Source organism: Eschrichtius robustus, chromosome 3 (genome assembly GCF_028021215.1).
Source record: "Eschrichtius robustus isolate mEscRob2 chromosome 3, mEscRob2.pri, whole genome shotgun sequence".
Taxonomy (NCBI): Eukaryota; Metazoa; Chordata; class Mammalia; order Artiodactyla; family Eschrichtiidae; genus Eschrichtius; species Eschrichtius robustus.
Window position 1 is genome coordinate 81961323 of NC_090826.1, and position 24673 is coordinate 81985995.

The following is a 24673-nucleotide window of genomic DNA, read 5'->3' on the forward strand; positions in this document are numbered from 1 at the left end:
TAATGAACACCTTCCAGGCCCCAGGGAATTGCTGTTCCACATTTCTTGTGCTGTGTCCTCGACACAAAAGGCAATTGTGTCTGAATGTCATGAAGGTTTTAGGTTTGTGCTGTTGTTAACATTTGAAACAGACACTGCTTTGGAGTACAGGAGGATTTGAGTAAGGGAAATTTTTTTTTAGGAAAGACAAGAAAACAAATTAACTTGTTGAATCCTTTCTTTGTGATAACGTGAACACAGAAGATTCTGGAATAATGAAGTTTCGTGATGGAGTAAAGCCAAGCCTCCAATTTCTTGCTTATCTTTATGTTCCAGTTCCTGGTTCCAGAGGTTTTTCATTGTGTTAAAAGTTAGATTTGATTTAGACCAGACGTGAGAGGCTGTAGAAGAGTAAAGTGAAACAACAGAAGGTGCTCAAATAATGAGCAAATCAGTCTTCGGCAGAAGAAAGTGAATTTTAAATTTGTGCTAATTTTTTAATATGTAGTATTACTTGCTTTTAATCATAGTACAAGTGTTTAAACCCCAAACAGATCTAATTTGTAAAAATATGAAAATTGTAGACAAATTTTTTTCTAAATTGAATGAAACTGCATGAGGAATATTCAACAAATGTGACACTCTAGTGAAATATAAGGAAATTAGAAGAAGGAAACGGAAAAGTTTGCATGAATGTGAAGAAGAAAACATGTACAAACAAACCTAAAACTAATTTTGATAGAGATTATTTTCTGACCCTGATAGGTCAGTGTATATAGTCTGATTGAAAAGACATTTGAACAAATTGAGCAACATACTACTATTTTTGTTTTCCTTTATTACACCTCATCATTGAAATATTGTAAGAAGAATAACAAAACTTGGGTGGATGTGGATATTATTGTAAGAGACAGAGAAAATTGCAATAAAACTGGCAGTGGTTTATATAATACCAAAATATCTGGTAATAGTTTCTATTGTATTCTATTGAAAACAATAATTTATCATATATGACACCATTATATTGTTTGAATGTGATATGTGAAAAATCCTGGTTCATTTCCAAATCTAAGTATTGCCTTATGAACATTATTTAAAATTCCAGTTTATCTTGCTTCAGCACAGCAAAGTTTCTCCGAATTGAAATTAATAAAAATTATTCAAGAACCACAATGACCCAAGAAAAGTTGTCCAATTTGGCCTTCTTATATGTAGAACACAAATGACGAGCTATCTTGGTGATGACAACACAGAGATTTTGCTGAAATGAAGAGATAAAAAGGACGTTTTATGGAATAAATATATTATAATTTATGAATTTTGTATGTCTTTATCTTATTAGTCATTCAAACATAAATAGCCTATCAACAGAACACCCAGACATGCTCAATCATAATTATGTTTGATTGTCCTTGATATTTTGCTGACTTTCAGTCCCATAAAAATCATAGCTTTATACATTTTCCTGTTAAGAAACAAAGTTTATTCTTTCACTGAAGACTAATTATTTTTTTCCTAGATAAAAATACAGGTTTAAGGGACTTCCCTGGCGGTCCAGTGGTTAGGATTCTGCACTTCTACTGCAGGGACCACTGTGGGAACTGAGATCCCACATGCCAACCGGTGTGGCAAAAAAAATACAGGTTTAAAATGTTTCTAATGTGTTGATATCAAAAGAGGGGATCCAACCATAAAGGAGTTTATCTATTTGCTATTATTCAGTGTATAACCATAAAGTCATGTAAAGCAGAAACCAACTGCAGGGACTTCCCTGGTGGTGCAGTGGTTAAGATTCCACACTCCTAATGCAGAGGGCCCGGGTTCCATCCCTGATAAGGGAACTAGATCCCACATGCATACCGCAACTAAGAGTTTGCATGCCACAACTAAGGAGCCCACATGCAGCAACTAAGACCCAGCGCAACCAAATAAATAAATAAATAAAATAAATATTAAAAAATCTGTCATCATCATGATTTAATAAAAAAACAAATGCAAAGAAAAAACATTTTGAGATAACTTAAGATGCTTTTTGATCGTAATTATGGTGGTTTCAATAAAGAACTAGCTGATTAGGGCAGTAGGTAGGTACCTCAAATTCATAATGTATGAATATATATAACATATATGGGAAAATAAATATGGGAAAACTTTCCATATTTTGTTGTTAAATCTTCACTACCAGAACTAAAACTGCTGATTTATTTGATAAAACTGAGTTTGCTTTCATTTCAAATAATAAAAGAAATATTTCCTATTCTAACAGGAATCAATGTTTTATTTTTAATAATTTCCCTATTTTTTTTTTTTTTCCCCTTTGGCCACACTGTGCTGCTTTTGGGATCTTAGTTCCCCGACCAGGTATTTCACGGGCAGTGAAAGCACTGAGTCGTAACCACTGGACCACCAGGGAATTCCCAATGTTTTATTTTTTATCTTGAAATAATTTCAAGATCACAGATTGGTTGTAAGAACAGTACAAAGAATTTTCGTATACCCTTCTTCCAGATTCCCTATTGTTAACATTTTAACACGTTTGCCTTATCATTTTCTTTCTCTTTACGTGTATGTATATGTGTACATACACACAAATGTAATTATTTTCTGAGTCATTTGTTGAGAGTAAGTTGCTGAAATAATACCTATTACTCCAAAATAGTTCAGAGTATATTTCCTAAAAAATAAGAACACTCTCATATATAACCATAGTTTGCTTATCAAAATAAAATTAACATTGATCTATTACTACCATCTAATTCACAGATTCCATTCAAATTTCACTGATTGTTCTGAGAATGTCCTTTGTACAAAAGAAATAAAAAACCTTCCTTTTTCTTTTTTTCCTTTCCTGTCCAGGATGAAGTCTAGAATCACACATTGCATGAAGTTTGTCATGTCATTTTGGTCTCTTTTAATCTGGAATAGTTCTTTTTTTTTTTTAAATAAATTTATTTATTCATTTATTTATTTATTTATATTTGGCTGTGTTGGGTCTTCGTTTCTGTGCGAGGGCTTTCTCCAGTTGCGGCGAGCGGGGGCCTCTCTTCATCGCGGTGCGCGGGCCTCTCACTGTCGTGGCCTCTCCCGTTGCGGAGCACAAGCTCCAGACGCGCAAGCTCAGTAGTTGTGGCTCACGGGCTTGGTTGCTCCGCGGCATGTGGGATCTTCCCAGACCAGGGCTCGAACCCGTGTCCCCTGCATTGGCAGGCAGATTCCTAACCACTGCGCCACCAGGGAAGCCCTGGAATAGTTCTTTAGTCTTTCCTTATCCATCACGATTTTGTCACTTTTGAAGAATGCAGACAGTTACTTTGTAGAATATCCCTCAATCTGGGTTTGTTTGCAGTTTCATCATGTATCAGACAATTAAATTAGACTGTGTTCTCAGTGCATGATATCAGGAGGCACACAAAACTGACTTGTCCCATTACTGTGATTTTTAAGTATTACTACTTGAACAAGATTATGTTGGTCGAGGGTGCTGGACAAGTTCCCCCTGGTTCCTGGTGCCACCAACTGCATTGGCTGAGCCAGCCATGCTAGCCACAACCCCCCAGCTGCAACCAAATGGAATAGGTTCACATATTTTAATTTTGTTCTTATAAAGGTTTATAAGTTAAGAAGAAGCAACATAAGAAGAATAAAACATTTAATTGTGTTAGCTTGCTTCATAACTTCCAAATATTCAGGTTAATGGTATGTGCGCCTTCATATGTACCCTTGCCCTAAAACGTGCAAAAGTTAGGGCTGGACCTATTTCCAGGTAGACTTTCCCTCTTGATGATTCCACCTGCAATGTAAGCAGGGCCTGACCAAGACACGTGGCATGTTTCGTAGGCTAATAACTTGATGGACTACCAAAATGAAGGTCTTATGTATTTTCTATAAACACAAATTGTATGCCTCTTTCTTTACATTTCCAAAAGCCACTCGACAAAGATGGAACCACACTTGCCTGTGAGGAATGTTTTAGCATTTCTCCTTGAGGGCTTTGTAGACCTTGGCCAGAGGGGACTCAATGTAAATTTTTCTGGTTATAAAAGGAGTTACAAATTGAAACCAGAGGAAACTGGCCTCACGATTCTTATTTTTTTCAAGTGGCAGTTTTTTGGAACCACTTAACCTGGTCATTCTGTTCAGCAGACCCTTCTCCCAGCTCTGACACTGAGCAGTTTACATGCTGATTCTTTCCTGCTAGATTAAACTCATACACACTCATGTCCCAAGAGCAGGCTTAAATCATTGGAGGATGGGGGTACAGAGTTAAAATTCATTCTAAGGATGGGTATATTTTAAATTGCTGTGCCAGTATGTAATTTGTCTTTTTTTCCTGGTGGAGTCAGTAAATTCCACTATTGGGAAAATAGAATTTGTTTTCTACGTTCCTGAGACCTTTTGGCTTGGCTTGATTGAGGCCAAATATAAAATGTAGACTCCAAGTCTCCAAGCCAGCCAGTCTGATTTAGTAGAGGTGGTGAATATTCAGATATTTGCATTTTAACTAGTACCCAAACAATTCCCATGCAATAGCCCAAAGACCACCTTTGAAATACTGTTGGGTGAGGGAATACTGTTATTTGAGGTGCTTTTTTGTTTGGTGGGTTGGTTGATTGGTTCTTCTCAGTCTCTGTGTGGAGAATAGGGAAAAGACACGTTCTTAAGTTGCAATTAGTTTTAAAAGAATGAAAAAAAGGACTTAGAAAAAAGTTATGTTGACTAGATGAGAGTGATGGAGGGAGGGAAAAGGAATAAGGCAGTCAGGGATCAGGGAAGACGATGGGGGGAGAGAGTAGTAGTTTTTTTGTTTTTGTTTTTTGTTTTTTTACCATTTAACAAATACCGAATACTTACTGAATATGAGTACTGTGCTAAATGCTGGAGATTCAAAGGTGAACTTGACAGCAGGGCCCACCCTCAGGGAGTTTACAATCTAGGGTTGGCTGAGACAGGTACAAAGGTGCTGTGGGAAGGCCCCTAACCCAGGCTTGGCTTCCTGAGGGGGAATCAGCATGCTCTGGAACCGGAGTAGTCAAGGAGGGGGCAAAGGGGCTCTAGAGCTAATTCATTCTATAATTTTTAAACTTCTTTTTTTTTTTCTTGCTTACAAAAGTAATAATGTTTGTTATGAAACAACTTCCTAGCATAGGAAAGTGAAAGCCTTTTACAATCCTCCCTGCTACTGCTCACCGCCCTTCCCTGTCGGATCACCAGTCAGGAGATTTGGGACCCTGCGACTTTGAGGATTTGTTCCGGGAAGGCGAAGTCCAGCATCAGTCCTCCCACCAGCAGGGGGTGGCGTACTGCAAGCCAGGCGGCCGGCGGGTCTCTCTTCCACACGTCGCTGGCGTGATCGTCGGCGCTACATACTGCGCCTGCGCACGCGCCGCGGCCTTTTTCCCCCCCCGGAGCCGTGCTGGTTCTGCAGCTCAGTGGCGGCTAGAGCTTCTGTTCTACAGGATGGTGAGTGGGTATCCCGGTCTCGGGGCTACAGATGCATGGGGGTTCCCTCTCCTTGTCCTAAAGGCCACCTAGGTTCCGTCTCGCGCGGCGCAGGGATCGGATGCTGTTAGATTGCCGGCTCTGCCGTGGTCGGGCTGCAGCTCCCAGCGTGGCCTTAATGGCTGCCACGGCGCACAAGCGGGTGGGGGGGAGGGGTTGAAGAAGAGGGGGAGTTGGGGCAGAGGATTGGGGATGGGGTGAGTGTAGTAGACAAACGGCAGGGGTAGTGCTGGCCCGGCAGAGGGGGCACCGGCAGGCGGCCGGGACGCGGAGATTTTGTGGAGTCAGTCTCAGACTAGCTGGGGGATGACTGAGTGGAGACGGGCTGCGGCTCCTCGGACCCAGCTCCACCCATGACTGCTTGGTGGGTTTTCCGGGAGAGCGTCGGGGCTGGCAAGTTGTTCACAACCTGTGTTTTGGGGCCGAAGAAGTGACTTTTAAGTCACAACCGTCAGTAGAACCTGGAGGCTGTGGTGTCTGGGCCTGGAAAAGAAGCTCATTTAGTTTGGTATGCGTCTTTTGCCTCTTTAGATTGTCGCTGGCTCCGCTTTTTAATGATTCTTCGGGTGGGGTGTTGCTTTAGTTGGTGGGGGACTGTTGTTTTAATCGGGAGTAATTGCTGAATATATCCTTGGCCAGTTATGTTTTGTGGCAAGTAATTTAGGCTTTTGAAAAACGTTTGCGGAAAGAGGGAAATATTAGGTTAGGGTCTCGAAATGGGACAGTGTTAAGAACAGATTGACATTTGCAAGATTGCTGTCTTGAACAGTGTTTTGCAAAAGTTGGGCATTATGATTATTGCTGGTCCAATAGGGAACAAAAGTTGAGAGTAAGTTTAAGAATTTAAAATCAATGTGACAGTTTTATATCTGGGGAATATAATAAATTGGCCTGCATTTTGTATGTTTTTTTCATTCCATTTTTCTTGCTGATTCATTTTTATTTTGCTTTATAAAACTGTCAGTCTTGACAGATGGAAAGTAGAAGAAAAAGTGATTCTTGACCTCAGATTTGAGAAGGTAATGGTTGTCTGGATTCACTTTTGAAGTTTTAAGTGTTATTTTGTTACACAGTTAACACAGATGTCAAAAGTATCAGAAGCTAAAACATTTATCAAAGTTTTAATAACATTCTTTTATCTTAAAGGGGTTTGTTAAAGTTGTCAAGAATAAGGCCTACTTCAAGAGATACCAAGTGAAATTTAGAAGACGGCGAGGTATGGTCAGGTTTTCATGTTCACGGCATGAAAAGAATCTGCTTTGTAGAGGAATAGACTTTCTTAAATTATTTTTTTCTTTCAGAGGGCAAAACTGACTACTATGCTCGGAAACGACTGGTAATTCAAGATAAAAATAAGTACAACACACCCAAATACAGAATGATAGTTCGTGTAACTAACAGAGATATCATTTGTCAGGTAAGTTGTATTCTAGACTCAAGTAATGGATGGTAACCTCCCCCCCCCTTCTGCCCTCACTGTGGTAGAAAAGTTGTACTTGGGGAGCAAAACACACGTATGCATTAGGTCCATCTAGTCTAGTGCCTGGCACTCCAAGGAACGTTAAGTGAGTAGTTCTTTTAGTAGGTCTGAAGTTGGAGCCTGGGAAATTGGTACTGTAAAAAATACTCTGAGGATCAGCTGTTTGGCAATCCTGACCCAGTTTAATCACATTCACTTTCTAATTGGCGGGGGTGGGGGGCGGGATTAGAGAAGTTCATGGTACTGTGCTATTTTTGTGGGGGTGGGAGGGTAAATTTGAGACCCAGTAGAAGGTTCTTGCCCATTCCAGTTCCAGTGGGATAATAGAATTTATCGTGGACTAAGTTCACTTATCCAATACTTTGAAGAGGTAGGTAGTTGTGAATGTTAAATTAGACTCTTAAGATTATTTTTATTCCTGCTTACTGTTCGAAATAGGTTTTAGTAAATACTTATGAAGGTGTCTCCCATGTAAAAGACTTACAGAAAGTGGCAATTTGCTCCTAGAAGGTAGTTTTCTGGGCTTTTAAAACTAGGAAAACTTTTCATACTTGAGATTTAGAGGAAACAGGCACATCTGTTTTCTGGGCAAACTAATTTGTTGGTTGTGAAGGCAATCTCTTTCTCCATACCTAAGTTCAGATAACTAAATATTAGGTTTTCTGAAACATTGTTGGACTTAGATATGCTCAGTTTAAAAGGTGTTTGAAATAATCAGGGATTCCTTTTTGATTTTTCAGAGTGCCTTCTTAATTCACCAGCTTTCCCAGCTCAGGGTCTTTTCAGTATTTCTCAGAAGTAAGGAACTACAGTATAACTTATTTCAAAGGTATTTTAATATTCGATGTCTGTGGTAATTTGAGACTTACGTACTGTGAAATTAGTCAAACATACTTACAAACTCATAAACCTACCTTCTATAGTTGACCAAGCCATAATTGTTGTTGAAGGTGAGTGGGTTTAACAAAGACAGATCTTAAGTGATGCAGATCTGCGTCTGTTTTTTTGTTAAATCTTTTGAAAAAGAAGGCACTTAGGACAAGTAATCCACAAAACAGTGAAAACAGATTGCTAACCTGGTTTGTCTCTTATTGTAGATTGCTTATGCCCGTATAGAAGGAGATATGATAGTTTGTGCAGCTTATGCTCACGAACTCCCGAAGTATGGTGTGAAGGTTGGCCTGACAAATTATGCTGCAGCATATTGTACTGGCCTGCTGCTGGCACGCAGGGTATGTACAAGATTACTTTAAGTGATGTATTTTGGAATTAGCTCACTGGAGTTGTCTGCAACATAGATGGTTCACACATGGATAAGATACCTTCAGCTAGCTGTGGGGAGAGAGGAGTGCCTCCTGTTTGCTCTGTGGCTTATAAGGGCGTCACCAGGGAAGATAATTTTATATAAATACATTGTTTAAGACAGAGATGTACTTTATAATCTGGGGAAGGCTTTTTTTTCTGTTTTCTCCCGTTTGTTGGGTATATCTAGACCAATAGAATATTTTTGCATTGATGGATATCTGTAATCTATGCTGTTTGATACGGTAGCCGCTAGCCACATGAAGCTATTAAGCACTTGAAATGTGTCTAGTGCTACTGATAACTGAGTTTTTAACTTAAATATGAATAGCTGGTTGTGGCTAGTTGGTGACTATATTGTTGGACAGATCTAGTCAGAAGTGTAGATCTTACCATCAGCGTACATTAAAAATGCGGACTATACCCCACACCTTCAGAATTTATATTCTGATAGGGTGTCCAGGTGATTTATATGCGTGCTAAATTTTGAGAAGCAGTGCCTTAAGCTTTTGAGGCGGGGGTAGGCATTGGTGGGGGGATTCATTTTTGTTTTAATAATCTTTGCCTTTGGGTGGCAACATTTCCTATAAAAGGAAACAAAAATGTGATCTTCACCTTGTTTTTGTTTTCTGACCTTGTTTTGCAGTGGAATTGTTAAGCATGCATCGTTGTTGGGGGCCCATATCTTCACTGGTTATAAACATGTTTGGGTTGGGACATTGTCTTTTATATGAGCATCTTGGTGCAAAGGCACTATAGATAACTAGTAGAGTAGTGGCACATATTAACATAGTGGCAGGGTAGAGCCACAAAAGGTTCTCTTCACAGGATCCTACTCAAAATATTTTAATCAAATTAAAACTGCATATGATAATATTTAATATTTGGTTGTTGAATTATAGCTAAATATGACTGAGGAAAGGTGGAGATTACTTCCCTTGAGTAAATATAAGAATCAGATTTAAGTATCATGTCCTAATTGATTGCTACAAAAATCAAGTATGGACAATGTAGCAGATTCAGAAACTGTTAAACAGTTATACTTGTTGGTAAAATTGGATGTCTGAAATTTCTTTTTGTGGCATTTAAAAATTCATATTTAAAAGCAGATTGGGATAAAGGGAAAAAGTGATTTGGAAGGAAATTTTTTGTCAGGTCATTAAAGTTGTGAATTTTGAGATATTGTTTGAATATATTCTAACAAGCATTTAGATTGGCTTCTTTGTTAATAGCTTCTTAATAGGTTTGGTATGGACAAAATTTATGAAGGCCAAGTCGAGGTGACTGGAGATGAATACAATGTGGAAAGCATTGATGGTCAACCTGGTGCCTTCACCTGTTACTTGGATGCAGGGCTTGCCAGGACTACTACTGGGAATAAAGTTTTTGGGGCCCTGAAGGGAGCTGTCGATGGAGGCTTGTCTATCCCTCACAGGTAATAATAGTATTCAAGGCCTCGTTGCCTGGACTCCAGTACTGCACTGTTTCTAACTGGTTGGGCTGTGGAGATAACTGAACCAATTAGAGTAATAGTAGCTATCATTGTGTACCTGCCATGTGCTGGGCACTGTGCAAAAGGAACCTTGCAGGGTGGGAAGGAGCTGTAACATGGTTTATAAATGAAGAGACTGGGGTTCAGGGGTAAAATGATTTGTCCAAGGTTTTAGAACCAATAAACGGAAGAGCCAGTGTTGAAACCACTACCTTTTGTGTGTAGCTAACTTTTGGTTAGAAATGAGCAACTTGATTCCACCAGTACTCGCCCTATTTTTTTTTTTTTTTTAATTCAGAATGAAAATTTGTTTACTGAGTTATGGGGAAATATGGACTCTAGGGGGAAAAAAAGTTTGAGAAAAAGACATAAATTTTTAAACTTTCAACTGGAAATAAGAGTGTAGGCTGTTCTTAGGAGCTAATAAGTGGGTTGTTTCAATTTGGTGGTTCCCTTGGTTTGAGTTAATGATGATTATTGTTGAGTAGATACATCTTAAGGTGATTTATTAGCTTAGGAATATTTTCGTGGTTGGTGATTTAACAACCAAAAACTTTCTTTTTCTGGCTTGCCTTTTTTGGGGGGGGGGTGGTGGGGTAAGCGATAAAATGTAACCTAACTGGAACTTACTTTTATAATGTAGGGTGGGGTTTTTTGGCGGGGGTGGTCTTGGCAGTTCTCATTCAAGGCACCTGTTAAATGTGATCTGGAACAAATCACTTACTACCATGTACCCTGAGGCACCACTGAGAAACTGTAGGATTTAGGGAGAGTAATTTTGAAACCCTTTGCTATGAAATAAGGAGAACTAACTTTATAGTGGTCTTGGTTCATTTAATGGTATTTAAAGGTGCTTGTGGCATGATTTTCTATCCTGGAATTCAAAAATTAGCTGCTGAATGATGATATCCCACTAACTGAGCAGTCAGTAGTTGGTCCTTTGGTTGCATATGATGCAATTAATTGTTTCAAGACGGGACTGATGGCAGCTACTGAAATGAATTCCTTCTAGTGAACTGATTTCAACCAATATATACTAAAACATGGAAAACTTTATTTCAGTACCAAACGGTTCCCTGGTTATGATTCAGAAAGCAAAGAATTTAATGCTGAGGTACACCGAAAGCACATTATGGGGCAGAACGTTGCAGATTATATGCGTTACCTGATTGAAGAAGATGAAGATGCTTACAAAAAACAATTCTCTCAATACATAAAGAACAACGTAACTCCAGACATGGTAAAAATTTAACTAAAAATACCTGTATTGGTAAATTTATAGAACCGGGTTTCCTACCTGTTTTGAATGGGTATGTTAATACAGTTTTATTTCAGGTTAACAGTTAAAAGTTGAATATGGGCATGTTAAAATGAAATTGGGATGTTGGACCTAGGGTAGGTTAAAAGTCAGACAAGATACTGTTATGAGGAGCTAGACTTGTCAACATGCGTTTAGGAATCTTTTAGATGCTGAAGGATGGCAGGCTTCAGGCATCCAAATCTAAAGCCTTTGGTGGCTTTTATGCATTTGGCTGTTCTGTATTTATAAATTTCATTCATGTTGTCATAATCTACTCCCGTACGAGGTGCTAGTTACTAAACTTCATTCATTTTGAGGTCATGGGGAAAAAAGGTTCTTTCTTCATCTTAACAGATAAGTGCTATGTTCTGGACTTTCTCAATGTCTCAGGCATGCACACAAAAGGGGAGATGTACAGATTCTATCACTAGTTCTGTATGATGTTGCGAAAGTGAAGGGACCCGTGTTTTCAAAAGTCAGTTTAATGTTGCAAAGTTTATCACCCCTAAAGTTGAGTCTCAGGGCTCTCTCTATTAATACATTGGGGTAATTGATGATGGCAGTGCCAGTTTCGATAGTGAAGGCATAGAACACAAAAATCACAGATTATTATAAACCTATTACAAATACAGAATTATATGTAAATTGATATATGTCAAGCAATTGTTTTTATTAGGTTCTTTTCTGTTGCTGCATAGTTTGTATTTGGCATACCTATGTCTGAAAATTATTTTTAAAATAGAATTATAATTGGGGGAAAGATCACTTTCTGTTTTTGCATTATTTTCCTTTGCTAATGAGCTTTATACAAATGCATGTAGTAATTGCATTTTTAAAAATTAATTAGTTAAATTTATTTTTGGCTGCGTTGGGTCTTTGAAGCCGCACACGGGCTTTCTCTAGTTGTGGCGAGTGGAGGCTACTCTTCCTTGTGGTGTGCATGCTTCTCATTGCGGTGGCTTCTCTTGTTGCGGAGCAAGGGCTCTAGGCGTGTGGGCTTCAGTAGTTGTGGCGTGCGGGTTCAGTAGTTGTGGCTCGTGGGCTTTAGAGCACAGGCTCAGTAGTTGTGGCACACAGGCTTAGTTGCTCCGCGTCATGTGGGATCTTCCCAGACCAGGGCTCGAACCCGTGTCCCCTGCATTGGCAGGCGGATTCTTAACCACTGAGCCACCAGGGAAGCCCAGTAATTGCATTTTACTCACATGGAATGAGTAGTTTTAGAGACCTGGATTACCTTGATTCATTCTTTAGGTAGGCTGTAATTGTTACTGAATTTCACACATTTTACAGTTTCTCTTCATGACTTGATCTTCCATGTGATCAATAGTCATTTGGGGGGTGGGTATTGAAACACTTCAGAGAGTTGCAGCATTGTTGTTTGTTGAATTTTAGAACAAAATTCTCATTAATGTTTCTAATTGGATAGTGGTTTTCTATGGAAATTCGTGCCTCTTTCTGATTCCACAGAGGCCTGATACTGCTGCCAGATACTGGTGATTTGTGGTAGTAGATCAAGAGGTTTCTGGTATGGGATCCTGGGAATAACTTTTGAAAAGACCTATCGGAAATCAATGGAAGATAGAAATATGGGGAACGTGGGAGGACAGAGATGTATTTGGCAGTTGCTTGTTAGTCCGTATATTTTTCATCTTAACATCTTAAATACTGGCATGTATCCATACTTGAATGAAAGAATTTAGGTCAGATGGCTTTAAATGAGCATAAAATGTGTTACTACAGAAAACAGTTTGCTTTAAACTTGAGTGACTCATGAAGTATAGCTGAATTATTCAGAAATGCATGCGAATTTTTCTTGAGGAAGATTAAGTTATGTTTTGTGAATAGTGTCAATTCATTTTGCTTATGGTAAAAACTGGGACTTTCTTAGGAAAAGATGGGTTACAAAAAGATACCAATATTGATCTAGCTTAGCTCCTTTTGAGAATCTGGCTTAGAAGGACAAAATAGAGCAAGCAGTAGAATAGTGTGTTTTATTACTGTTTAGGGCATATGAAATGAAACCAAGTACTGTTTGCTTTGCTTTGTTTCAGATGGAGGAGATGTATAAGAAAGCTCATGCTGCAATACGAGAGAATCCAGTGTATGAGAAGAAGCCTAAGAGAGAAGTTAAAAAGAAGAGGTATGTGTGTCACTGTTTTTTTGAAGAGAAAGAGGTTGGGAGGGGTTCCTGCCTTGTTTCATCTCGCTCAGACTCTGAGTGAAGTTGTGCAAACTCGATCACTAGCTCTGCATGATGTTGCAGAGGTGAGGGGAACCAGGTTTGCTAAAGTAATTGTGGTGGTAGAAATGTATTAGCCTTGGATGCTACCGAGGTGGCCCATTCTGTCCCAGTACATTGTAACTGTCAATTACTGCATTTTTTAATAGGCTAAGGAAGAGAACAGGCATTGGACTTGGATTATTTGACCTCCATTTTATTACAAAGTGTGTCTTTTTCAAAGTTAAATATTCTCTGTTCTCTTTAGCTATGGTTTTTAAAATTTATGTCCCTTTCTCTTCTTTTCACTTTGTTCTGTAGGTGGAACCGTCCCAAAATGTCACTTGCCCAGAAGAAAGATCGGGTAGCTCAGAAGAAGGCAAGCTTCCTTAGAGCTCAGGAACGGGCTGCTGAGAGTTAATAAACCAAACCACAATTTATATGAAGATTTTTCAGATAAAGACAGTAATAAACTTATTGAACAAGCAGCTGTTTCTGTGTTAAGCTCTTGTTAATGAAACTGGGGGAAATACCTGAACTTGACAGTATTTTCCTTCCAGAAACAAGTGTAGCTTTTTCCAGAAAATCTTACATATTGCCTCAAAGTTCATACCTTGGGCATCTGTTCTTCCTGACAGGAGTTATCCCTTGAATTGTATGATGTGCAGCTGTCCTTAAGAAGTCTGGCAAGCAACAGACAAACCTTCCCCTAGAGAGATTTCTTACATTCATTTATTGTAACCACATGATGAGTTGGAAGAAACAGTACCTTCAGAGTTTACCGTTTTAAAGTAAGTGAAACTGATGCTACTCCATGGCTTTAGTTCTTGAGGGGTGAGAGCTGTCCAATGCAGGTCATAGAATTTGAACACATACTTATCCAGGTGAGACCTTTGAGCAGAAAATACTGCTGCTTTGATCACAAGAGGTGCTTCGTTTTATGGAGTTGAAAGGCCAGATCTGAATCAACGCAAAAGAGAGGAGCAAATACTAACCCTTGTATATCAAGTTTTCGCGAGAAAGCGTTAGGTGGGTGTATTTACATGCCTCTTGAGAAAACAGTCCTTTGGCCAATAGGGAATACTGTTTGTTTGTTTGAAAATGGAAAATTATTAATAGGAAGTTTATGATTTCAGAGGCTTGCTCTTAATGTCCCACTCTCCCATAGCTCAGATTCAGGATATGTGTATCTGTGTTAGGCCTGTGGCCTAAAGATAACGAGTTTTGAAGACCAGTTGGCTGGCTGATACTAAGATACAGACCCTTTAAATCTAGGATGATGAACTCATCCATACTCAGCCTCAAAAATTGGCAGTTATATATTGCCAAGTAGAATGCTTCCTGATGGGTTTTCAGTGGGTAAGAGCCACTCAAAACTTTCTGAAGCCACATAAAATGCGATGTCTAAATGAGTTAAGTGTGTTTATAAGAAACCATGCTATTAACCCGACATCTGTTGATAAAGGAGTAATTTTAATTTACCTGCTTTGCAGTCTTAATTTCTGTTAATGTGCAAACTTTACCATGCTGAGACATTAGTAAATTTATAAAGTTTCTTTTTTAAACAGCAGCTTCAGTGCAAACAATTTCCAGCACTGATATCTTGGCTAACAAATCTACAAAATACTCTGACCCTTGATGTTTATGGAATGAGGCTTTTCACAGCATTATTTTAAGTCATTAGTCAAAATAGTTACACAGTGAATGTACTAGGAAATGTACCAGCGTTTCTAAAAGGCAGGAATGAATATTTTTCGACCTTTTGATCCTATACCTCCTGCCATTACTTCAGCAATCAACATGTATTTTAAGATGATGGCTTCCTTAGGATCAGGGGAAAGGAGTTTTGTGATAACTGGCAAGGATTTGAATCAAGCCATTTAGAAAAAATGGTCAAGATTTTTCTTTTGAAGTGCTGAATTTCTTAAAATGGTCACAATGTCCAAATGAACTAAGAGTCATTTGTGTAGGAAATTTTCTTCCACAGTAATGTTTTTAGGTTATTTAGTATCAAAGAATGTTCCATTTCCATTTGATTTGCTGTGACTTTGAGAGCAATACAGGAATACAGCTGCTTTTCTAATTCTTCACGAATTTCAACTGGAGCACCACGCAACAGGTAGTCTTTGAGTAACTGACAGGCTTTTGCCAAGTTTGGTTGTATCACTTCTGAGGTACACTTCATTGTACTCTGATCACAGCTAGTTCGACAGTCCGTGCCATAGACACAGTCCAAATCAGACTCACAGTGACGATCCTTTATAAGTTCTTTCAGGTTTGTCTCTGGCACAATTTTTCTCATGTCCACCATTTTCAGATCATACTTATCATTATAGCCTAGGTTTTTGGCACTAGTATCGCACATGAGGAAGTTTCCATAGGGGCCATGGAAAACATCTTCCACAAATTCTAGAAGTCCTATGGCTATTTTAGCCTTTCTAGGCCACGATGGTGTGAACAACTGATCCATGCTTCTTCTGAACCCAGATGGAATAAAAAGTTCAATGACCCACGGAAGGCTTATTCCATAAAGAGAGGTATATTCAACACTTTCCATCACATAGAGATCACCACAGAATCCCATTAATTTGGGGGTATGTTCTTTATCTTGAAGTATTACCATGAGAAGAAATTCATTTAATTGAAGAAGTGCCCATGCTGACTTTGCTTCTCCCAAGGAAACCTGGCCATCTTTGTCTCCATCAGCCACTGTCAAGATGAGATTAACCAGTTCAGAGAGGTTGCCTTGGTCACCCAACTTTGCCTGTAAAGATAAGAATTTGGCTAATTACACAGAAGCAATGAAAAGAATCTCATATGTAACGTACTAACTTCCTTTACAGGGATAATTACCACGCTAAGTAATAATCTTGCTACTGAATACCCATAGGAGACTTAATACCTTTCCAAATATTTATAATGTTTGCTAAGTGAGTCAGAACTATGTTTTATGTACTTGAGGTAAAACCCACTTTGCTAAGTGTATTTGTTAAGAAATGGCCACCTTAACGCCCATAGCCTCCTTAGACCTTGTAGATAAATACAGTTAACCAAGCCATTAATTAATCTTTGTCTTATTCATACACTTAGTTGCAAAATTGCAGTGTAATTTGCCCATATCCAAAGTTAAAGGGTCAACTACAAATTATTTTCTATTTTGTAATTGTTATTATATTAACAATTATTTTATTCAAGGTGTTCCAATAATGAATGCTACAAGTATTTCCCTGTGGAGACTCTTTGGCATAAAACAGTCTAAAAGTGTAAACTGTTCAAAGAAAAGAAAGATTTTGAGTTAAAATATAAGAGCAATAAAAATGAGAAAAAGATTCTTTCCAAAAGTAATTATTTTCATTTTTTTTTTGGCCATGCCACGTGGTTTGCAGAAGTTCCCCGACCAGTTATCGAACCCGCACCCTTGGCAGTGAAAGTGTGGAGTCCTAACCACTGGACCCAGGGAATTCCCAATATTTTCATATTTCTATTTAATCTTTGAGTATTTCTTTAAATTAAAAAAATAATTTGCAATCAGTCTAATTTTATTTCACCTTTTTAAAAAAAGTGTATCAGTTTTTTTTAAATAAATTTATTTTATTTATTTATTTATTTTTGGCTGCATTGGGTCTTTGTTGCTGCGCGCGGGCTTTCTCTAGTTGCAGCGAGTGGGGGCTCCTCTTGGTTGCAGTGCGCGGGCTTCTCGTTGCAGTGGCTTCTCTTGTTGCAGAGCATGGGCTCTAGGCGCGCAGGCTTCAGTAGTTGTGGCACGTGGGCTCAGTAGTTGTGGCTCGCGGGCTCTAGAGCACAGGCTCAGTAGTTGTGGTGCACGGGCTTAGTTGCTCCACAGCATGCGGGATCTTCCTGGACCAGGGCTCAAACCCGTGTCCCCTGCATCATTGGCAGGCGGATTCTTAAATCACTGCACCACCAGGGAAGCCCAAGTATATCAGTTTTAATGTCAAGCTATAGAGCAGCCCATCTACTTAATGAACTCTCACATCTGGACATTTTTAGCGATAGTAAGTAATGTTAAACACCCTCTATACGTTTTTTTCTTTTCTTTGAATTATTTCCTCAAGATGGAGTCCCTGATACAGGTCAAAGAATACCAACATTTTTATGGCTTAGAATGAGGTCCTGCCAGCTTCCAGAAGAGTACCACTTCACACTAGCAACATGTGAATGCATATACTTACTTTAAAGAGACTGTAGACCATTTCTTTGAATTTCTGTACAGTAGTTCCCCTAGTTGGCTTATCAAATAGCACTATTTCTTTCCTTGGTTCCAATTCAGTTCCAAAATCAAGATGAAGTGCTTGTTCCATCTGACATTTCACAACACCTGGTAGATTATCCCAAATCCCTAAATACATCTGTGAAAAGAATGACAAGTTATGCTTTAGGCAGAGTAGAAAACTCTAATCTACCACGATATTTTTAGTGTCCTCTTAAAAAAACACACAAGCAACAAAACATCGAGGTTGAGCTGACTTTCTGAATTGCAAATTTGAAATCATACTTCAAAGCTTTTTTCCTTAATTTTTTTAAATTATAAAAGTATTGCATACCTAAATATATATATATATTTTTGACCATGGTCATCAGTTTTATTATTTTCCATTTTTTAAATTGTAAAATATCAAAAATAGAAAATTTACCATCTTAACTATTTTTAACATACAGTTCAGTGGTATTAGATTCATGAGGTTGTGCTACCATCACCACCATCTGTCTCCAGAACTCTTTTCATTTTGTAAAGTTGAAACTCTCTACCCATTACACAATAACTCCCTGTTCCCCTTCTTCCCCCAGCCCCCAGCCCATCACCAGTCTACTTTCTGTCTTTATGATCTTGACTACTCACTCTAAGTATCTCATATAAGTGGAATCATAGAGAATTTGTCCTTTTGTGACTGGCTTATTTCATAATGTCCTCAAGGTTTATCCACATTGTAGCATGTGTCACAATTTCCTTCCTTTTTAAAGCTGAATGCTATTACATTGTAGGAATAGCCCACATTTTGCATTTCCTTTCATCCACTGATTGACACTTGGGTTGCTTCCATGTTTTAGCTATTGTGAATATTATGAACATGGATGTACAAATATCTCTTCGAGATCCTGATTTCAATTCTTTTACATATATACCCAGAAGTGGAATTTCTGAATCATAGGGTCATGCCACTTTTAATTTTTTGAGGAGCTGCCAACCTGTTTTTCTCAGCGGCTACACCATTTTACATTCCTGCCAACAGTGGGTTCCAGTTTTTCTGCCTTATTGCCAACACTTGTTATTTTCTGTTTTTTTTTTTTTTTCCAGAATAAACTCACAGAGTTTTATTTTACTGAGCAATGCTTGTCCTGAGTTGTTTTACCACTTGTCAATATTTCACACTCTCTATACAATCAGAAAATGATTCCAAGGACACGTAGCAATCCTTCTTTTCTGGTTTTTTTGATAGTAGCCATCCTGATGGGTGTGAGGTGGTATCTCATCATTGTGTGCTTTTTTTTTTTTCTTAGTTCCCCGACCATGGATCAAACCCGGGCGTCAGCAGTGAAAGCGCCAAGTCCTAACCACTGTACTGCCAAAAAATTCCCTAATTGTGGTTTTGATTTGCATTTCCCTAATAATCAGTGATGCTGAGCATCTTTCCATGCACTTATTGCACATCTGTATATCTTTTTTCGAGAATGAATCCGGCTGTTTGTTTTTTTGTTGTTGAGTTTTAGGAGCCCTCTATATATTCTGTATATTAATCCCTTATCAGATATATGATTTGCAAATATTTCCTCCCATTCTGTGAGCTTCTTTTTTATTCTATTGATATTGTCTTTTGATGCACAATATTTAAAAATTTTCATGAAGTACAATTTGTCTATTTTTTCTTTTGTTGCCTGTGGCTTTGGAGTCATATGCAAGAAATCATTGCCAAACCCAATGTCACGAAGCTTTTGCCCTATGTTTTCATCTAAGAGTTTTATTTATTTTTTATTTTTCAAAATATTTACTTATTTATTTATCTGGTTGTGCTGGGTCTTAGTTGCAGCAGGAGGGCTCCTTAGTTGCAGCATGCATGTGGGATCTAGTTCCCTGACCAGGGATTGAACCTGGGCCCCCTGCATTGGGAGCACAGAGTCTTAACCACTGCGCCATCAGGGAAGTCCCTAAGAGTTTCATAGTTTTAGTTCTTACCATTAGATCTTTGATCCATTTTGACTTAAATTTTGAGAATGGTGTTAGGTAAGGGTCCACCTTCATTCTTTTGCATGTGTTTATCCAGCTTTCCCAGTACCATTTGTTGAAAAGACAGTCCTTTTCCTATTGAATGGTCTTAGCACCCTTGTCAAAAATCATTTGAGCGACTTCCCTGGTGGCACAGTGGTTAAGAATCTGCCTGCCAATGCAGGGGACACGGGTTCGATCCCTGGTCCGGGAAGATCCCACATGCCGCGGAGCAACTAAGCCCACGAGCCACAACTACTGAGCCCGTGTGCTGCAACTACTGAAGCCCGCATGCCTACAGCCCAAGCTCCGCAACAAGAGAAGCCACTGCAATGAGAAGCTCATGCACTGCAATGAAGAGTAGCCCCTACTCGCCGCAACTAGAAAAAGCCCGTGTGCAGCAACAAAGACCCAATGCAGCCAAAAAAAAAAGAATCATTTGACCATATATGTGAGGGCTTATTTCTGGGCTCTCTCTTCTATTCCATTAGTCTATATATCTGTCCTTATTCCACTACCACATTGTTTGATTACTACAGCTTTAATAGTAAGATTTGAAATCAGGAAGTGAGTCCTCCAGCTTTCTGGTATTTTTTTCAGGATTGTTTTGGCTATTTAGGGTCCCTTGAGATTCCATATGAATTTTAAGACTTTTTCTATTTCTGCAAAAAATTGTCTTTGGGATTTTGCTAGGGATTGCACTGAATCTTGATCACGCTGGGTAATATTAACATCTTAAAAATATTGTCTTCCAATCTATGAACATGGGTTGTGGTTACATTTGTTTATGTCTTTAATTTCTTTCAGCAATGTTTTGAAGTTTTCATTGTACAAGTCTTTCACCTCCTTGGTTAAGTAAATTCCTAAGTATTCTTTTTGATGCAATTATAAATGCAATGGTTTTCTTAATTTCTTTTCTGTATTGTTCATTGTTAGTGTATAGGAATGCAACTGATTTTTGTGTGTGGACTTTGAATTCATTTATTAGTTCTAATGATTTTTTTGTGGAATCTTTAGGTTTTTCTACAAATAAGATCATATCCTCTGTCAACAGAGATAATTTTACTTTTTCCTTTCCCATTTGGATGCCTTTTATTTCTTTGTTTAATTGATCTGGCCAGAGCTTCCAGTACTATGGTGAATAGAAGTGGTGAAAGTGGGCATCCTTGCCTTGTTCTTAGATGAAAAGCTTTCAGTCTTTCACTGTTGAGTATGATGTTAGCTGTGGGTTTTTCGCATAAGGGTTTTTAGTATGTTGAGGTAGTTGCCTTCTATTCCTAGTTTGCTGTGTGTTTTTATCATGAATTTTGTCAAGTGCCTTTTCTGCATCAATTGCGATGATCCTTTTTTTCTCTTTCATTCTGTTTATTTGGTGTATTACACTGCTCTATTTTCATATGTTGAACCAGCAAAAGTTAATAAGGATTAATGTGGGACTTCCCTTGTGGTCCAGTGGCCAGTGGTTGGGACTCCGAGCTTCCACTGCAGGGGGCATGGATTTGATCCCTGTTCGGGGAACTAGGATCCTACATGCCTCATGGCGCAGCCAAAAAAAAAGAAGGACTGGTGCTAGCTCTTCTTTAAATGTTTGGTAGAATTTACCAGTGAAGCCCACATGTCCAGGGCTTTTCTTGTTGGGAGGCCTGATTACCAGTTCAGTCTCCTTACTAGTTATAGGTCTAGGCAGATTTTCTATTTCTTAGTAGGTTTTGTGTTTCTAGGAATTTGCCCATTTCATCTAGATTATCCAATTTGTTGGTGTACAATTGTCCACTGTACTCTCATATAATCCTTTTTATTTATGTAGAACTGATAGTAATGTCCCCGCTTCATTTCTGATTTTAGTTATTTGAGTCTTCTCTGTTCCTCAGTCCATCTAGCTAAAGGTTTGTCAAATTTTGTTGACCTTTTCAAAGAACCAACTTTTGGTTTCATTGATTTTCTTTATTATTATTTCTTTATTATTGTTTTTCTATTCTCTATTTCCTTTATCTCTGCTGTAATCCGTATATTTCCTTCCTTCTGCTAGGTTTGGGTTTAGTTTGCTCTTCATTTTATAATTCCTTATGTTATAAAGTTTGATTGTTTGAGATCTTTCTTATTTCTAATGTGTTTATAGCTGTAAATATAATTTTTTAAAAGTCAAATTACACAGAAAGATGAAAGGAAAAGTTCTACACCCATTTCTCTAATTCCCAGAATTAGTCACTATTAACTATCTAGCTATTTATCAAACTAACATTATACGGTGCTTTACTCTGTGCTACAGTCTACTAATTTATCTTACTCCCTGTAACAACCCTATGCAGTAGATACTATTATTATCCTGATTTAACTGATAGAGAAACTGAAGCAGAAAGAAGTGAAACAGCATGATGAAGGGAATACAATAGTGGCAAAGCCAACATATGAACCCAGGCAGACTACTCTTGCTTATACATAAAAAACAAATATGACCATATTAATTGGTAATAATATTAATCACTCCTCTGCATCAAACCCTCTAATTCAATCAGAATAAAGTCCAAAGCCGTTTTCATTGTCTGCTAGGCTTCTTATGAGCTGGCCTGCTTCTCCAACCTGATATTTACCACTTACTCCCTGGGTCTCTATATCCCATCTACATGTGTCTTCTCTATGTTCCTTAAACCTATCAGCATTATTCCTGTTTCATGACCTCCTTCACTTGCTGTTGGTTTTGCCTGGAATGCACTCTCACCAATCTTCATACGGCTGGTTCCTTCACATCATTCAAGTCTCAGCCCAGATGTCACCTTAGGGAGGCCTTCCCCAACCCCCTACCTAGAATAGATCCCTCTTCCATCACAGGTCACTCTCTAACCCATGACCCCATTTTATTTTCTTCACGGCCCTTACCAATGTCTGAAATGACCTTATTTCTTTTTTTTTTCTTTTTTAATTTTTACTTATTTATTTATTTATCTATTGGCTGCGTTGGGTCTTTGTTGCTACGCGCGGGCTTTCTCTAGTTGCAGCGAGCGGGGGCTACTCTTTGTTGCGGTGCATGGGCTTCTCATTGCAGTGGCTTCTCTTGTTGCAGAGCATGGGCTCTAGGCACACGGGCTTCAGTAGTTGTGGCACGCGGGCTTCAGTAGTTGTGGCTCGTGGGCTCTAGAGCGCAGGTTCAGTAGCTGTGGTGCACGGGCTTAGTTGCTCTACAGCATGTGGGATCTACCCGGACCAGGGATCAAACCCGTGTCCCCTGCATTGGCAGACAGATTCCTAACCACTGCACCACCAGGGAAGTCCCTGAAATGATCTTATTTCTTTATTGGCTCTTTTATCATCTGTCCTCTTTCACATGAAACATAAGGCATATGAGGCCAGAGGCTTTGTCTGTCTTATTCCCCATGGTCTCTCCCAATGCCTTAAGCAGTACCTAGCACATAGTAGATACTCAAATATTGGACTTTATTTCAGAAATCCTCTTAAACATGGCTAGTAGTGTAGACTTAAAATCTATTTTAAATTTCTATAAGATGAATGAGTATTTATATTGGAAACTTAGAAATAATTCAAAGAAAAAAGATGAACATAAAAATCATGCAATATTCCACTGCCCAAGGATAACCAGTGTTGATTTTTTTTCTTTATAAATTTATTTTATTTATTTATTTAGTTTTGGCTGCATTGGGTCTTTGTTGCTGTGTGCAGGTTTTCTCTAGTTGCAGCAAGTGGGGGCAACTCTTCGTTGCGGTGCAAACCTTCTCTGTAAGTTTCTTAAACTCGTGACCTCTCTTGCCTCAGTTTCTTTAACAATAAAATGGAAATAATGATAATACCTCTTTCATAGGGAGGTTGTGAGGATCAAAGAGAAATACATGAAAAGTTCTTAGAACAATGTTGACATATAGAAAACAATATAACAAACACCTGTGTACCTACTATCTTCATAACAGACCTTAACCTTTTGCCATATTTGCTTCATTTTTTAAAAAAATTTATTTTATTTATTTATTTTTGGCTGTGTTGGGTCTTCATTGCTGCATGCGGGCTTTCTCTAGTTGCGGCGAGCAGGGGCTACTCTTCATTGTGGTGCGCGGGCCTCACATTGCGGTGGCTTCTCTTGTGGCAGAGCATGGGCTCTAGGCACGCAGGCTTCAGTAGTTGTGGCATGTGGGCTCAGTAGTTGTGGCTTGCGGGCTCTAGAGCGCAGGCTCAGTAGTTGTGGGGCATGGGCTTAGTAGCTCCGCGGCATGCGGGATCTTCCCGGACCAGGGCTCGAACCCGTGTCCCCTGCATTGGCAGGCGGATTCTTAACCACTGCACCACTAGGGAAGTCCCTAGGAAGTGTTTTTAAAAAGATTTAAAAAGAAAGTGTTAGAAGGTTGATTACACTTGCTTTTAACTTAGGATATTGTGCTACTTAAGGAATTGCTTAGAGATCTGTTCTAGAATCTCTTAATAACTAGTGATGGAAGCTATCAAGTTATATCTTTCCAATGGATTCTAACTTTTTTGTAAAATGAATTTTATTTATTTATTTATTTGGGCTGCGTTGGGTCTTCATTGCTGCGCACAGGCTTTCTTTAGTTATGGCAAGTGGGGGCTACTCTTCGTTGCAGTGCGCGGGCTTTTCATTGTGTTGGCTTCTCTTGTTGCGGAGCACGGGCTCTAGGCGCGCGGGCTTCAGTAGTTGCAGCATGCGGGCTCAATAGTTGTGGCTCACGGGCTCTAGAGTGCAGGCTCAGTAGTTGTGGCGCACAGGCTTAGTTGCTCCGCGGCATGTGGGATCTTCCTGGACCAGAAACCGAACCTGTGTCCCCTGCATTGGCAGGCGGATTCTTAACCACTGCGCCACCAGGGAAGTCCCGGTGTTGATGTTTTGTTGTATTTTCTTCTAGCACAATGGTGTCCTATTGTTTTAATTTATATTTCTTTGATGATAGGTGAGGTAGAACATTTTTTTCATTATACTTATCAGCTATTTATAGTTCTTTTGTGATTCAGCTCATCCTGTCCTCTGCCCATGCCTCAGTTTAATTCTTCATTCAGGTATGAGCTCAAATTTTATCTTAGAAAGGTCCTCCCTGATCACCTCTTCTAAAGCATATTTCTACCCTCACCGTCCCCTGCATTTTTCATCAACCCACCCTGTTTACAACCTATATAAAACACACCACGTTCTGTAATTACCTTGCTTATTTATTTATCTATCA

At 38.9% G+C, this 24673-nt stretch overlaps 2 protein-coding genes and 2 non-coding genes across 5 annotated transcripts in view; 3 read left to right on the forward strand and 1 right to left on the reverse strand.

The window, feature by feature from the left end:
* Window positions 1-5361: 5361 nt before the first annotated feature.
* On the forward strand, window positions 5362-13758 carry RPL5 (ribosomal protein L5). Of its 2 annotated transcripts, none has more exons than XM_068540317.1 (8): window positions 5362-5439; window positions 6625-6694; window positions 6780-6895; window positions 8056-8190; window positions 9493-9695; window positions 10815-10992; window positions 13104-13192; window positions 13592-13758. In XM_068540317.1, the coding sequence occupies exons 1-8, from the start codon at window positions 5437-5439 to the stop codon at window positions 13689-13691; spliced, it is 894 nt and encodes a 297-aa protein (XP_068396418.1). In that variant the 5' UTR covers window positions 5362-5436; the 3' UTR covers window positions 13692-13758. The 2 variants fall into 2 exon arrangements, with proteins under 2 accessions (XP_068396418.1, XP_068396419.1); XM_068540318.1 differs by lacking the exon at window positions 5362-5439 and adding an exon at window positions 6479-6497.
* LOC137763162 (small nucleolar RNA SNORD21) lies at window positions 10647-10742 on the forward strand. Its single transcript, XR_011073725.1, has one exon. It is a non-coding gene; the product is annotated as a small nucleolar RNA SNORD21 (small nucleolar RNA).
* Window positions 13279-13411, forward strand: LOC137763169 (small nucleolar RNA SNORA66). The gene has a single exon (XR_011073732.1). It is a non-coding gene; the product is annotated as a small nucleolar RNA SNORA66 (small nucleolar RNA).
* A 214-nt stretch (window positions 13759-13972) lies between the features above and the next one.
* Window positions 13973-24673, reverse strand: part of DIPK1A (divergent protein kinase domain 1A) — a 125689-nt gene continuing 114988 nt past the window's right edge. The window contains exons 4-5 of the mRNA XM_068540315.1: window positions 17464-17640; window positions 13973-16034 (exon numbers count right to left, since the gene is read on the reverse strand). Of these exons, the coding sequence (XP_068396416.1) occupies window positions 15222-16034; window positions 17464-17640 (990 nt within the window). The 3' untranslated portion in view covers window positions 13973-15221. The remainder of the gene's footprint in view (window positions 16035-17463; window positions 17641-24673) is intronic.